General features: G+C 55.2%; 1 protein-coding gene across 3 annotated transcripts; it reads right to left on the reverse strand.

Moving 5' to 3' along the window:
- Nucleotides 1–3,709: 3,709 nt before the first annotated feature.
- FHL3 (four and a half LIM domains 3) lies at nucleotides 3,710–11,235 on the reverse strand. 3 transcript variants are annotated; one of them, XM_081818135.1, is made up of 6 exons: nucleotides 11,076–11,235; nucleotides 6,288–6,461; nucleotides 6,025–6,199; nucleotides 4,896–5,065; nucleotides 4,614–4,800; nucleotides 3,710–4,486 (listed from the first exon to the last, which is right to left on the reverse strand). In XM_081818135.1, exons 2-6 carry the CDS (start codon nucleotides 6,441–6,443, stop codon nucleotides 4,332–4,334), a joined length of 843 nt encoding a protein of 280 aa, XP_081674261.1. In that variant the 5' UTR covers nucleotides 6,444–6,461; nucleotides 11,076–11,235; the 3' UTR covers nucleotides 3,710–4,331. The 3 variants fall into 3 exon arrangements, with proteins under 3 accessions (XP_081674261.1, XP_081674262.1, XP_081674263.1); XM_081818136.1 differs by having other exon boundaries at nucleotides 6,288–6,640; nucleotides 11,076–11,227; XM_081818137.1 differs by having other exon boundaries at nucleotides 6,288–6,528; nucleotides 11,076–11,225.
- Between the last annotated feature and the right edge of the window lie 3,782 nt (nucleotides 11,236–15,017).

The following is a 15,017-nucleotide window of genomic DNA, read 5'->3' on the forward strand; positions in this document are numbered from 1 at the left end:
TGAACACAGTTTGTGCTATCGAGGTGGCAGCAGTGCCCCCTGCTGGCCGGAGGTGTGGTGGAGGGATGCAGAGCGATTTCCAGGTGCCTCTAGGGGGCGTACAGAAATTCAGGAATCTGAGGTGAAGGGGCCGGCTTCCCAGGGTTTTATGAGGCCAGCGGGGCAGGCAGGGACATTATAGACTGAGGAGTAGTTGAAGAACCTGTATGGGAGTTGGGGGACCGGACCTTGAGTCCTTAGCTTTCAGGGTGACTCAGTCAACGTTTTTCCCTTCTCTAGACCTCGGTGTCCTTGTCAGTAATCCTTTTTTTTTTTTTTAAGAAATTCACATGTGGGGGCGCCTGGGTGGCTCAGCCGTTAAGCATCTGCCTTCGGCTCAGGTCATGATCCCAGGGTCCTGGAATCGAGCCCGGCATCCGGCTCCCTGCTCCGTGGGAAGCCTGCTTCTCCCTCTCCCACTCCCCCTGCTTGTGTTCCCTCTCTTGCTGTGTCTCTCTCTGTCAAATAAATAAATAAAATCTTAAAGAAAAAAAAAAGGTACTTCCAAGCAGCAAAATGCTATACAGCCATAAAAAAAGAATGAATCAAGTTTCTAGGTATGGAAATTAAAACATGTCCATATATTCAGACGGTCATAGTGGTATCATTTATAATCAACAAAACTGTCGCAGCCCCGACATCCATTAACTGATGAATGGTTAAACAAAATGTGGTATATCCATACAGTGGGCTATTATTCAGCAGTAAAGGAATGCTACAGTACGGACGAACCATGAAAACATCATGCTAAGAAAAAGAAGCCCTACACAAAAAATGACATAGGGTATATCGAGATGAAATGTCCAGAAAGGCAAATCTATGGAGACAGAAAGTAGATGAGTGGTTGTTTGTGGCTGGAAATGAGATTGGAAGTGACAGCAAATTTGGTGGTGATGGAAATGTTCTAAAATTGGATTGTGGAGATAGTTCTTCCGCAACTCTATTAAATTTGCTCAAAGTAATTGAGTTGTACACTCAAAGTGGGTGAATTTTATGGTATGTAACTTATCCCTCAATAAAGCTGTTAAAAAAAAATCTATATGAACTCAATGGAAAGATGGCCACACAAAGTGAAAAAGATCTAGACACATAATAATGTGTATAAAAATAGATGCACAAAGAGATTATTTCTGTGAGGATATCCAAGAAACAGTAAACAGTGGTTGTTTATGAGGAGATACCTCAGAAGATCTGGTACGGGAAACTTTTCTTTGTGTATACCCAGAATGAAAGGTTTTTTCCTTAACATATACATATATTACTTTTGCATTTTATTTTTTTAAAGATTTATTTATTTATTTATTTATTTGACAGAGAGATAGGGCCAGAGAGCACAAGCAGAGGGAATGGCAGAGGGAGAGGGAGAAGCAGGCTCTGCACTGAGCAGGGAGCCCGACCCCAGGACCCTGGGATCATGACCTGAGCCAAAGGCAGCCACTTAACCATTTGAGCTACCCAGGCGTCCCACTTTTGCATTTTAAAAAATAAACTTAAAACTCAAAATGAAAATACATATATGCACATGCATGCTTAACAAAAAAGAACCAGGAGGCTATATGTCAAGGAATTATTAGCGATTTACCTTTTCTCTTTACTTTTTGTAATTCTCCAATTTTTCTACAATAAGAATGCATTGGTTTTTGTTTTTTAAAGTTTGAAAAATAACAAAGGGATAATGACTCTTGTCTTGCCTGCTCATGGGGTGTTGTGAGGGTTATATTTATACCTAAAAATGTAAGCAAGATTTCAACCTTAGATAGCATCCCTGGCAAAACTCACCAGAGGGCAGGAGAGAGAGAGAGAGAGAGTGTGTGTGTGTGTGTGTGTGTGTTTGGTAGGGTTTGGGATCTACCATATTTCATCAAATATGAGATGCCATCAAATGTTAACTCCACCATTATTTTATGTCCCACTAAGAAAGAAAGGAAAAATTATTAAACTATGTCACATCTTCTATTATATAATGCATCTGGGTTTCCAAGATGTTAAATCTGAAAAATGTTTCTCTTGAAATCAGTGACACGGTAACTGTGTATCTCTTCCTCTTAGTGGGGTGGACCACTTAAGCAAAACCATTCACCTCCCTTTCCCTAAAACCTTCTCCTTCTCCAGTCCCTCGAGCCAGTCACCAAGTCCTGTCTTTTCCACCCGATGCCACTGGCTTCTTTCTCTCTCTCCTCCACCAGTGCACCAGCTTCCAACAGAGCCTGTTCATCTTACCCCTGCAATCCATTATTCATGCTGTAGCCAGAGTGATCATCTTATGCCCCTGCTTGAACATTTCCACTGGCTGCTTTTCCCTCAGGGTAAGGTCTGTTTAACTTGGCATTTGATTTTTTGTGACCTGGCCTCTGCCTGCCATTTTAGTCTCTTGGCACTTCCTCCAAATGAAATTATCTGCTGCTTCCCCAAAGCGCCATATGTTTTTTTCAGGCCTCCGGTTCTTTGCATCAGCTGTTTTCCATGCTTGGACTACTCTTCCTCAACAAGTATTTATTGAACAAGTAGTAAGTGCCGGGAGCTGAGAATAGTAGGGTGCGCAAGGCAGGCGCGAGCGCAGTCCTCGTAGAAGCCGGTGGGAGAAAGAGACAAAAATGTAAACATGTAATTACTAATTATAAGCACACATGGTGGGTATTTGTAAAGGTTTGTTGAAAATGTCAACCACAGCCCCAGAAAGTTTAGGATTCGAATCGGGCCCGGGAGGCAGTCTGAAAGGAATCCACCTATGATTACCTAGGTGGCTTTGGGGAACTGACAAGTGGAGTCTCCACCTCAGTGAAACGGAAAAATGCGCGCCCCATAGGATTTCTGGGAGGATTTAGTATGAGATACAGATGATCACGCGGGTCGGCCGGACCGGAGGGCCCCTCCCCCAGGGGACGCGAGGGTCCACCCGCACCGTGGCGCCGGTCCCCCACCCCAGGAGGCGGCGGGCGGGACCAAGAGCTCCCAAAGCCGCGCGCCTCGCGAGTGCGCACCAGTGCGCCTCCGACCGTCGGGAGCCGAGGGCGGGGCTGGGGCAGCCGGCGTCGGACGCCGGCAGAGGGGAGCTGCGCTCCGCCCCATCTCTCCACTTTGGGGGACAGCCCCCCTCGCTCATTCCCGCCTCCGCCCCTGAATCACGGGGGGGCGGGGCCGTGACCCATTCATGCCGGGAATCGGATCCAGATGTTCCCGCGGCGCGTGCAGCTGCATCCTTGCCTTTTTTGGCAAAAAAACGTGCGGCCGCGAGCGGATCCCGGGCCGCCTCCGCTAATCCTCGGGAAGAGGGGGAAGGGGGCTGGGGGTCTGGGCCCAGACTGGGAATCCGCATCGGGTGCTCTGCGGGATTTGGGAAGGGCTGCTAAGGGAGGGGGGCGGTTTGTACTGGACCGGGGAACCCACTGCCAACTACACTCCCGTCCGGGACCTCCCCCAAACCCCTCCCTCCCCCACCGGGAGGAAAAAGCCCTTTGCCAGCAGCGGGGAGGCTGGCTAAGCCTGAGAGGGACGGTAGCAGCGGCGGGGATCCCCGTTCTCCGGAGATTTCCCACCCCGTGGCCCAGCAGCTTCCTCCTTTGCCCTGCGCAGAGGAGGTCTGGAAGAGCCTGAGTCTCGCGGTCTGTGAGGGAACCTTCCTTCCCCCGCCACCTCCGCCACCCCCAGACAAACACACAGAGGCCTTCGCTTCCTCACACTGCTTTATTGCAGAATCTGGAAGGGGGGGGTGAACCAATCCCACCCCTCTGCCCATCTCTGGGCAAAAATGGAGCTCAAATGAAATGAGAAAACACTCGACAGACACAGACTGGGCAAAACCCTGTGCTCTAGGATCCCCTTAAACAGTGAACCCCTGATTCGCGGCCCAGAGAGCCCCAGCCCCGGGGATAGGGTGGGATGGGGGTGGGGAGGATCAAGCCTGAGGAGAGTCCACTTTTGAGGCACCCACAGAAGACCTAAAGTCTCTGGAAAGAAGTCTAGATTGAAGGGGGCCTGGGTCCCAGCGTCCAGTTTGGAGGGTTGGGTCTAGAACCTTGATTTGGGGAGAGGGCCTGGTCTGGGACCCAAACCGTGAGGAGAGGGCTGAATTCTGGAGTCCAGGCTTGAATCATGGAGGCTCCATAAGGATCCAGGTTGGGGGGCCCTGGGTCAGGGAGTACCGGTTTGGGGATGCAAGAGCAGGGAAGCTGACTCCTGGAGCCCAGGAGGAGCCCCAGTTTGGGGAGGGGCTGGGTCCCAAAGGTGGTGTGGAGAAGGAGCCTCAGTCCTGGAGCCCTGGTTTGGGAGGCCCTGGGCCCAGGAGTCCTGGCTCAGGGCCCTGCCTGGCTGCAGCCCTGACACAGCACTTGGTCTCCGTCCGGCACGAAGCCTTGGCCCACCAGGGAGGTAGAGCAGCGGGCGCAGGAGAAGCAGCTGTGGTGCCAGTGGCGGTCTTCAAAGGACACATACTTGCCTCCACCAAGTCCTGGAGGGAGGCTGGAGGTTAGCTCTGTGGATCCGGAGTGCAGTCCTGTCCCTCAGCCTCGCCCAATACCAGATCCCATTCCCTTGCTTGCACCCTACCCGCCATGCTCTTTGACCCTTTGTCCCACCTGTGATGGGGCGCTTGCAGCTGCTGCACTTGGGTGCAAAGAGTTCTCCAAAACAGGCCACACAGTAGGGATCATCATCCCGGGAGGTGAACTGCTGCCCTGCTAGGGGCGTCTGGCACCCTGTGCAGACTAGGCATTCTCGATGCCAGGGCTGGTCACGGTAGGTCACGCCACCTTGTGTCAGCGTCTGTGGGGGCAGCATCGGTCAGCGGGAGGGGAGTGGCGATCCCCACCCCGGCACGGAGCCTTGCTCACCCTCCACCCCACTGGCCCAGCCCCCACCTTGCTGCAGCGGGCGCAGCGAGGAGCGAACTTGTTCTCATAGCAGGGCACGCAGTAGTGAGCGCCCTTGTCGGGCACAAAGGAACGGGAGCCCAGCGGCTGTTCACAGCCGCTGCACAGGAAGCAGTGCTCATGCCATGTCTGGCCTCCGTATTCCAGCTTCCGGGACCCTGTGGGGAACAGGGGTCCCACTCAGAGGCTGTGTCCCAAGCTCCTGAGGGCCACCCTCTGCTAACCCCTGAGGAGAGTCCCTGCTGTTCCCAGAGCCTAAGCAGGGTGGCATCCACGCACATGGAGCAGGACCCTTGTCACCTACATGGCACATGCGACCCTCCACCCCCAACACCGCACATGCTACACACATGACTGGGCACATGCTAGGCCCCCATAATCTAGATGCGAGGATCTGGCATATGTGAAGTCCCCACATGTGCTAGATATGACTATGTCAGCATACACCAGGCCTCCATGTCGCAGGCATGATGACTCAGTTCACACTAAGTCCTTCTACACCAGACATGATGGCTTTAGCCACACCCACAAAGACCCCCGACAGAGTTCTAATGCCCTGGACCTGATGGATTCAGTACATGTGAAGCCTTGGTGTCTCCTGATCATGTCATTCTCCACCTGTCCTCAGCCCTCACATATCTATGAGGCACGCAGGTCACGACACATGTTAGGCCCTGTTGATCTGTCTCTACACACACCAAGCCCCGATGCGCCAAGCATGATGGTCTCATTGGACTCCTCGCTCCAACACGTACCAAACACGCAGGTGTTCATGCATGCTGAGCCCCCGGGTGTGTCTCAAGCCTGTCAGTCTGCCTGTACATGGTAAGCCCACAGGTGCACACGCTAAACCCTCAGGAACATACCAAGCGGGTCCGCTCCTGCGCGTGCTAAGCGCTCGTGCGTATACTTGGGTGTGCCAGTCCCCGCGCACGCTAATACCCCAGGAGCGTACAGGCAGGACTGATCCCGTATGTGCTCAAGTTCCAAAAAGACGCCGTGCGTGCAGGTCTTTATAACACTAAGCCTCCCTGGATGTACCGTACAGGTGCCCGTCCCTCGGCCGTGCACGAGCCTGCGTCGGGGCGGCACGCGCACGGCGTCCCCGGGCACGTACCGGGCATGACAGTCTCGCCGCAGGCCGAGCACTGCGACGAGAAGGCGCTGCAGTAGCAGTCATTGCAGAGCAGCTCGCTGTCCTGGCAGGTGAAGGGCTCGTCGGCCAGGGAGCGCTGGCAGCGGCAGCAGCGGAAGCAGCCCTCGTGGAAGTGGCGGTCTTCATAGAACAGCTCCTGCAGGGAGCATGGCAGGGGCGCTGGCACCTTTGCCCCTCCGTCCCAGCCTCCACCCACTCCTTGCCCGCTCTGGTCCAGCCCTTACCCTGGAGTCATGCCCGATAAGCTGCTGGCACTCGGCACAGGTGTTGGCGAAGGTGCTGTCATAGCAGGGCACACAGTAGGGGCCGTTGTCCGTCTGGATGTATTTGCGGCCATACAGGGACTCGCTGCATTTTGCACAGTCAAAGGCCTCGCTCATGGTGGCTGTGAGTGAGCCCTGCCAGGCGCCAAAGGTGGGGCACGCATCACCCAGAGGGGCTGTGGCTTAGCCCCTTGCAAAAGCTCTTTGCATTAAAAGAAAGAGCAAGAGACCAGGCCTAAGAAATGCCAGGTCCGAACAGCGGGCGATGAAGAAGGGGGTGCTTCTGGAAACCCAGGAGTCCTGCATGTTTATTTCTGTATTTAACAGCATGTGGGGCGGGAGAGAAGGGGTCAGGAAAAAATCAGGAAGCAGAAGTTGTTTTCTTATCTGGGCCCTGGCAGATCTGGGGGGAGGGGGCTTTTCCTGGGTCAGTGACTCATTTCCTGCCCCAGCCTGAGTTTAGCTTCCACTGTCCCTACTGTCCCCAAGGGGACAAGAGCCGGGGCAGGGAGCCACCCCACTCTCTATCCCGAAGGAACAGCACTCCCACCCTCTCCTGACTCCCAGGAAGGGGCCCGAGGGATATGGAAAAAGGAACCTCTACCCAGAGCTCGGAATGAGGAGCTTAGGGATGTGAATGGGCTGTCTGCCCTCTCCGGGTCCAGGAGCCAGTGGAATGTTAGAGGGATGTTGGGCCCTGAATGGTGGAGATGGAAGTCACCTCGGGCCTCCATCCGTCCGTCTGTCTGGGAGAGTCAGCCCAAGCAAGGACTTCAGAGGCTCAGGCTAGGTTTAAGCAGGAAGGAAGTCCTGCAAGCTGGACACAGCCAAGCTTCCCCAGCTGGACCCTCTGCCCTCAGCCCCCTGCAGCCCCTGCTGGGTCTCTGGTCACACCAGCCTTGGCCTGCACAGCAGCTGTGGCAGCACGACAATGGCCAGATGTCGGGTCTGGCCAGCCACAGGGGTGAGAAAAGGGAACCGAGATGAGATGCCTGGGGAGGGAGAGGGGAACTAAAGACAGGGATTACGCAGCATGCCCCTCCAGGCATCACTCCTGGCCCATCTTTCCAATCGCCTGGGTCATTATTTCCCTCCCCCTGCCTCTGGGAGAAACAGCCTCTCCCCGGCTTTTCCGGTTTCTGAGGGTTTGGGGTAGGCGGTGTGGAGGGTGAGAGAGTGGGAGCCACAGAAGACATTTTCTCCCCAATCAGGCCCCCTCTTGGGTGGGGAGTCAGGCACGGGGGGAGCCCTGAGGGTTGCTGCTGCAGACACCCAGCCCCCACCAAACCTCAGACACTTTCCATTTTCTCAGGAACAAAGCATGTTTGCGGGATGAGGTCATCCACACAGCTGCCTCTGGAACAGGAGCATGGGGAGTGGGGGGGGGCAGGGAAATGGGGTTCCCAGTCCCTTCTGCTGCCCCTGACTCCAGTCTCTAGCCCCAGATTCAGAGCTCCCCACCCCCAGCGTCCTCCATCATGAAGCCTGCTCTCTAAGGGCTGGGATCCCAGGCTGGGTGGAGAGGCACCACTAGGACTCATAGGAAGGGGATGTTCTCACAGCTGCAGAGGAACCTGGAGAGGACAAAGGAACCCACCAACCCACTACCCTCCCCCCACACACACCCCCAGTAACTGGCAGTCCCCACAGCCTGCCCAGGCTCGAGCTGAAGGAAAAGTGCTCCTTTTCTCAGCCACCCCCAGTGAGAAATTCTGGCCAAGAAACGTTGCTCTGGCTTGGAGTTCAGACTCCAGGCGCCAGCAAACGCCCCAAGCCTGGAGGGCCTGGCTCTTGAAGGGATGGTTTGTGAACTCAAAGCTGCCCCTCTGTACAGTGGGGGAAGATACGAAGTTCGTACCCCAGGCCAGGCCAGGAGGCCTCCAGGGGCTGGGGTCTTCAGAGAGGTGATTCTGGGGCAGGGCTATGCTGTAGGGTCGAGGGTAGCCCTCCTTCTTGGTCTGCTCCCCACCAGTGAGGCCTGGGTTTCCTCTGGCCCAACATCTGAGGGTTGCTTGGGCTGTCAGCCACTGGGCAGCAGGGGGCCACACAGGTGGAGTGTGTGGCCATGGTGTGTCTGGGAGTGCCCGAGTCTTTTCCTTCCTTCCTGGCTTGGCCCACAGCAGCCACCACCTTCCCAGGCCCAGGCTAGCCCTGGGACCACCCCCTGGGAGGCAGTCACCACTCTGAGACAGGGGCACCCCAAATAGGGTATGGGCATGGCTTCTGTTTCCTTCCCAGAATCCCCCAGTCCCCTAGTCTGTCCAGCTGCGCTCTAATGAGGACAGAGTGAAGGGCATTATCAAGGCCCACCTGTCCCTGCCCATCCCCCTCCCTCCCACTTTCCCTGGCAGGGCTAGGGGACTGAAGAGAACCAGTCTTATATTCCTTCATGGCTGGTGGGGTGGGGGGGAGGTGCAGGGGAGACTGCCCAGTCTACCAGATGGCTCTCAGCCCCTGCTCCCACCAACACACACACACACACACAGACACACACACACACTCCACCCCTACACCTGACCCAGACACACATCTGGCACATCCCAGTGAACCTCCCAGAGCTCGGAATGGCTGGATAAATGGCTGCAACATGTGGAGTATAGAGGCCCAAATGTGGCATGTGGGTCTGAATCCTGACTTCTTCGCTTACTAGCTGGGTGATCTTGGGCAAGTCACTTAAGGTCCCTGGGCCTGTTTTCTTATCTAAGCCTACCTCCTACTCCTGGGGTTGTTGTCAGGCTGAAATGGTGCTTGGAAAGCACCTGGCAGAAAGTGAGTAGTCAGTAAATGGTAGCCGTCGGCGTTTTTATTATTAGCCCCTCGCTCACACAGGGGTCAGACAAGTTTCTGAGCCAGGCCTGGGTCAGGGAGCTGGCCTGGGTTTTGACCTGGACATTCTCGGGGTAGACCCAGGGATAGAACAAAGAGGGACCCCCCCACCTCCCGCCAGTTCTGCTGGGGGAAGTGAAGACGCTCAGGCCGTGGGGCTGGCTGAGGAGATCAGTGGGGCCAGCCTGACCCCAGGGAGACCCCTCACACAGGTACACAGGTACACACAGCTGCATGCTGCCCTGCCTCTCACGAAGCGCCATCCCATCCACCATCTCACCAGATCTCACAAAAGGCAGGCAGGATAGGCTATCATTCCCATTTTACAGTTGAGCACAGAAACCAGGGACAAGCCAGGCCCAAGGTCACTCAAGTCTCAGAGAGGCCAGGTTCTCTGCTTTCCAGCCTGGAGCCCTTTCCTGTTTTTCTCCCCAAAAATGCTGCAGTGGTGATAAAGGGGGTGGTCAACACTTAAGAGCAGGGGTACAGGAGATACTCGGTGATGTCCCTAGCACTGGAGTCTCACTCTTCTCCCCCAGCTCCTAACTCTGCTGTTGGAAGACACCCAGAAGCCTTTCCAACTACCCATGCCAACCACTCAACTCCTTTGCCCCCCTCCACCCTGCACTGTCCAGGAGGACCCTGGCCAGGCCCCACAGCTGTGAGTCAGGATCAGATCAGACCTCTCCCTCAGCTCCCAGGAACTGACAGGAGATTTAAGGGGAGAAACCTAACTCCCCCCACCCCCCACCTCCTGCTATCAGGCACCAACCCCAAACTCTCCCTTCTCCCTTTCCCTCCCCCCATGGGGCCTGGGAGTCAGAGCAGTTTAGGGGCAGGGGGGTGGGAAGCAGGATCCAGCAGCTGCCTTGGGGACAGGAGAGGAACAGTTCATTCACCCTGGGTCCCCCAGGGCTGAAGGAGCGTCCAAGATTTGAGTTTAAAAATAAGTTGGGGCTGTCTTGGTATATGCCTGGGGCTCCTTCTTGATCTCGGTCTGTCTCAGGTCCTCTGCCTCACAGGGGCCTGGCTGGCCCAGAGTTTCTGTTTCCCCACATCCTTGTTTCCCAGTCTTTCAGGCCTGAGCCTTTCCAGGTCTGTCTGGGAAGCTGTCAGTGCGCCTCCATCAAAGCCAGCTCTGCCCCACTCAGCGTGTCTGTCTCTGCACACTTCAGCTGTCTTTATGTTTTGCGTGTATCTCTGGCTGGTTATCTCCCAACGGCCCCCCTCTGCGGATTTCTACCTCTGTACACCCAAATCTTGGTATCTGAGTGTCTCCAAGGGGTTCCCACCCCTTCTCTCTCTTAGCACCTCTGTTCCTGAGTGTCTGTCTCCAGTTTCTGGACGGCTCTATAGGCCTCACAGAGGCTGATCTATCATGAGGCTAACGAAGCTTAGGCTTCAGGGCCCCTCACTTGCCCAGGACCCTGCAAAGCCCCGGGAAGGGCGTTACAACGTGTTCACTGGGATCAATGTATGCTTCTCCTTCAAATGCTTCGCTCCACAAAACCTGGGTCGGTCCCTATGCCTCGTGTCTGCCTCTCGGTGACTCTACCGCCAACTCTCTGTCCCTTCCTCGGGTATCCCTGCAGCCTCCTGTCTAAGCCTGTCGCTCGTGTCCCAGTCTTGGTCTCGCTCCACCGGGCTTTCTGGGAGCCTCAGTTTCTCGAATCCTCCCGGTCCCTCGCTCTACTCTGGCTTCTCCGTTTCAAACTTGGCCCCCTCCCCCGTTCAAGTCTCGGAGCAGCCCCCCGGGCGGCCAGGATCGGTGCGATCCGGGGGGCGCCCTCAGGGGCTCAGCGCACCCCGCGCCGCCCGCTCCCAGCGCGCCCCCGGTCATCGCGGCCGGACCCGAGTGGGGAGCAGGGGGCGGCGGCGGGGCCGGGAGCCGGGATTCGGAGCCGGGTTCGGCGGGGAGCTCACCTCGAAGCGGGCGGCGGGAGCGGGGAAGCCGGGCCGCGCGTCCCTCGGCGGCTCGTACCTGCGGGCCGGGCAGAGCGGGGGCCGAGCGAGCTCCGCAAAGCTGCTGGCTGCACACGGACTGTGTGGGCGAGTGGGAGCGCGGCCCCAACCCCTCCCCGAGGAAGTGCGCGCGGGGCCCGCCCCGCCCGGACCCCGCCCCCGGCCGCCCCTGCCCGCGGGGTGCGGACCCCGCCCCGGCCCCGCATCCCGCAGGCGGGGGGCCAGACCCCGCCCACACCTCCTCTGTGGGCTGGAGCCCGCTCCAGGCCCTCTCGGCCGGCCCAGTCTAACCGGGCTCTCTCAACCTTTCCGGGCGGCCAGGACCCCGCCCCCGTCCCCTCCTCGCTTTCCCCGTCCTCTCCCCCTACCTTCCCCCCCCTCCCCTACTCCCACTGGCAGCCAGCGGGAGACTGCTGTACTCCATCTCAAGCAAGGGGTACAGGACCCAGCCGACCAAGGTCCCTTGGGGACCAAGAGTCCTCATGGCCTCTTCGTGTCTCTTCCCCCTCCCCTTCCAGCTTACCCCCTGGGGTCACACCTAGACCGAGTTTGTAAAAGAGGACTTAATCAAGCCTGGAGGAGGGGGTGGTTTAGATTCTGCTGTCCCGGCCCTGTCAGTGGGAACCAAGGTGTTCTCTGGAAACAAGGACCCCCAACCTCAGACAGGGCCTTGACTTTCAAAGGGCTTGATTTCACAACTCTGAGTGGCAAAAACAGAAGTAACCACCTCCTCACCTCCAGCTGCACCCTGGGACAGAGAAGTTCGGCCTTGGTTTCCACAGCGCCCAGGAATAGTTTTGACCTTTGAAGCCCAGGGGAGACCCTAATCCTTGGCCCCATGGTTTTTTGAGTTTCTCAGGGAGGGGTGTGAAGAGTGTGCTCCCATCGGCACTGCAGGGTTATTGGAGGGAAGTGGAGGGAACCTCTCCTCCCCCACCTCTACAGTTTCCAATCCTCTGGCTTCCTGTGCCTGGGAGGGAGGACTGGTGCCTGCCAGGGACACAAGGCCCCTCCAGGTCCTTGAGGCCAACCCCCCTGGGATCCTCAGGCTTGTCACTAGGCATAAATAGCCTCATCTAGAAGGGTGGGGGAGAGAGGAGGCGGCTCTGCTGTGCTGTTTGCAAAACAAGAGACAACAAACCAACCCTAGAAATAACCTCAGCATCTAGAGTAGAGATTCAGGTGCCCACAGAGGTTCTCCCATCCCCCAGGCTGGGTCCAGCCAAGTTCTCAGAGCAGAGACTCATTCCCTCCCAGGCTGGGGTTCCTGAATACCTTCCTCTCCCATCTCTGAATCATATGCCTGCCTTCCTGGGTCCCAACTCACCCTCGAGGCCAGGTTTCCTTCCAAAATCAAACTAATTGATTTATGATTGTTCCTGATGCCTAGATTGTCAGTGCCTTGAGGACAGGGACTGAGTCCTTCTTGTTCACTACCACATTCCCAGTACCTACCCCAAAGTTTGGCACATAATAAATATCTGATGAATGAATGAATGACAATGACGGACACTGCTTCAGTTTCAACTCCCCTCTACCCCAGTTTGGATCACAGATACTTGCCCATGGGTAGGCCCTTTCTCTGGGCTTTGTCTTGTAGGTGTAGGCGACTCCTAGCCCTGGGGAGGGCAGGGAAGATTGCCTGGTTGGAGTAGATGACAAGGAGGGGTCTGTTCTGGGTGAGGGGAGGGTAAAGATGAGCAGCTTTCAGAGAGGGAAGGATTATGACTGAATAAGGAAGGTGCTAGATCAAAGGTAGAGTTGGGGTCTCTGGTATTTCCTCATGGCTTGAATCTCTGCTGAACAGCCTTAATAAGAGCCAGGATTTCCTGAGTTCTTTGCACCAGTCCCTGCCTAAGCACTTTGCTATAACACTTCACAGAATTAATGTTCTTGATTATCCGACAACTGTATGAAATGTGTATTCTTGCCCCATTTTAAGGATGAGAAAATGGAGGTACAGAGAGAGTAACAAACCTGCCAAGGGCGACACAGCTAATAATGGCAAAGGCTGGATTCAAATCCACACAATCAAATGTCAAAGATCCTTATGCCAAAAAGGGCTTAACTGGCAGGCCCTGCAGCCTCTTTTGTCACTCAACCTCTTTACACCTCAGTCTGCTCATACGTTAAGAGTGCTTGACTCCCTGTCTCCCAGCATTCTCATGAGTATTGGAGGAGAGTACACAGTAGGTATTGAATATGTGGGACTCGCCTGGTGCAACACATTCCCTTTCACGGCCAAGTGTTAAGGTTCTGCTGCTTGGACTGGAAGTCTGGAGGCCAGAGAAAATTAGATTTCTGGCTTAACCCAGCCTGGGGGAGGGACGCTGGTGTAGGGCAGGGGCTATGTCCTTTCCCCTCTCCATTTCCAGCTCCGCAGTGGGCTCACATTTCCCTTAGCCCAGGAGGACTACGTGCGCCAGGGAGGTCTAGGGATCAGCCACATGGACTCCCTGTTCCCATTTCCCATCAGTCCTCCCCCCCTCTCTAGGGAACAGGTGTGTCTGAGCAGGGACTGGAAGAAGAGACTGATCGCTGGATGACTAGCCTTGGGTGAGTGAGATCTGGCTGTCCCTTCGCCCACCCACACACCATTCCTTATCTCATGGTGGAAGGGGGTTTGCTCCGGGTCTCCTGGCTGTTCTCTCATCTTGGAAGCATTTTTTAAAAGGAGGCCCTGAGTGACAACTGACAGGCCTCTCATGGTTTCCTCTGGGTGCTGAATCACTCCCTGATGCTTGTGATCACAAGCCCTCCTTTCCCCAGTGAGAAAACTTCCTTCCTTCTCTGGGCATATTGCCCACTCTTACCCATTGGGCTGCCTGGAGCCCCTGCCAGGCCTCATGGCTTGCAGACACCCTCTTTCAGATTGCCCAGAAACACTATTCTCCTGACCCCAAGCCTCTGTGGGTGTAGAGGGTGTAGAGAATACTTTGTACTTCTACAAAGTATGCAGGGTTGGGGGGGGTGAAGTGGGAGAGCTAACCTGTTAAATGCCCACTACATGCAGGGCACCATGCTAAATGCTAGTCATTGCCTCCTTCGGTTCTCACAAAAGCCATATGAGTTGGTTATATTATTATCACTATTTGATACAGTAGGATGTGGGGCTCAGAGAATTTGACAATGTGGCCCCAAATCCAAGCTGATAGTGGTGGATGTGCGATTCAAATCCAAGGCTGATTCCTGGGTCCCCTGAACCGAGCTGAGGCTGGAATAGTGGGCCAAATCATGAAGGGCCTTGTCTTTCAATGGTTAAGTCACAAATGAGGTGGAAGTTTGTTAATGTCTGTGACCTGAATTGGGCAAAAGGCTCAGACTGAAGCAGGAAAAAACTTTTCACGTGGCAGATCTCAGCACTTTCAGCTTTGTCATGCCCACCCGTCTACTGGACTCCAGGCACCTCTGGGGACTGAGGAGAGGATTTCCTCAGAGTGCCTCGGCTGGAGCGGTGAGCTCTGTCATGACAAATGGGTGCAATTACAGAACTCGCTGAGGGTTAGCTTCATGTGATGGAAAAGAAACCAAATGCCTCTGAAGTGTCCTGCTGTGCCCAACCCTCTCTCTATCCTTACTGGTAGGTTTAGTAATAACAACAACCATTGCTCCAATTGATTGTGAACTCATTTAAGGGGTGAACACAGCATTAAGCACTTTAAACATATTAGTTCATTTAATCCTTACAACCATTCCGTGGGTATACTATAATTACTAACATTTTAGATGGGGAGATGGAGGTTTGTTGAAGCTAATTTTGCCTTGGCTGGTGGCAGTTAGGATTAGAACACACCTCTATGGTTTTTGGTCCTAATCGTTACATTGTACTGCCTCTGACACTCATTCTGTCAGCCAGCCATTCCCTGAGGGTGTGAGGGACTCAAAGTTTTTAACTACTGCCGG

Source organism: Leptonychotes weddellii, chromosome 4 (genome assembly GCF_054177405.1).
Source record: "Leptonychotes weddellii isolate Sample4059 chromosome 4, ASM5417740v2, whole genome shotgun sequence".
NCBI lineage: Eukaryota > Metazoa > Chordata > Mammalia > Carnivora > Phocidae > Leptonychotes > Leptonychotes weddellii.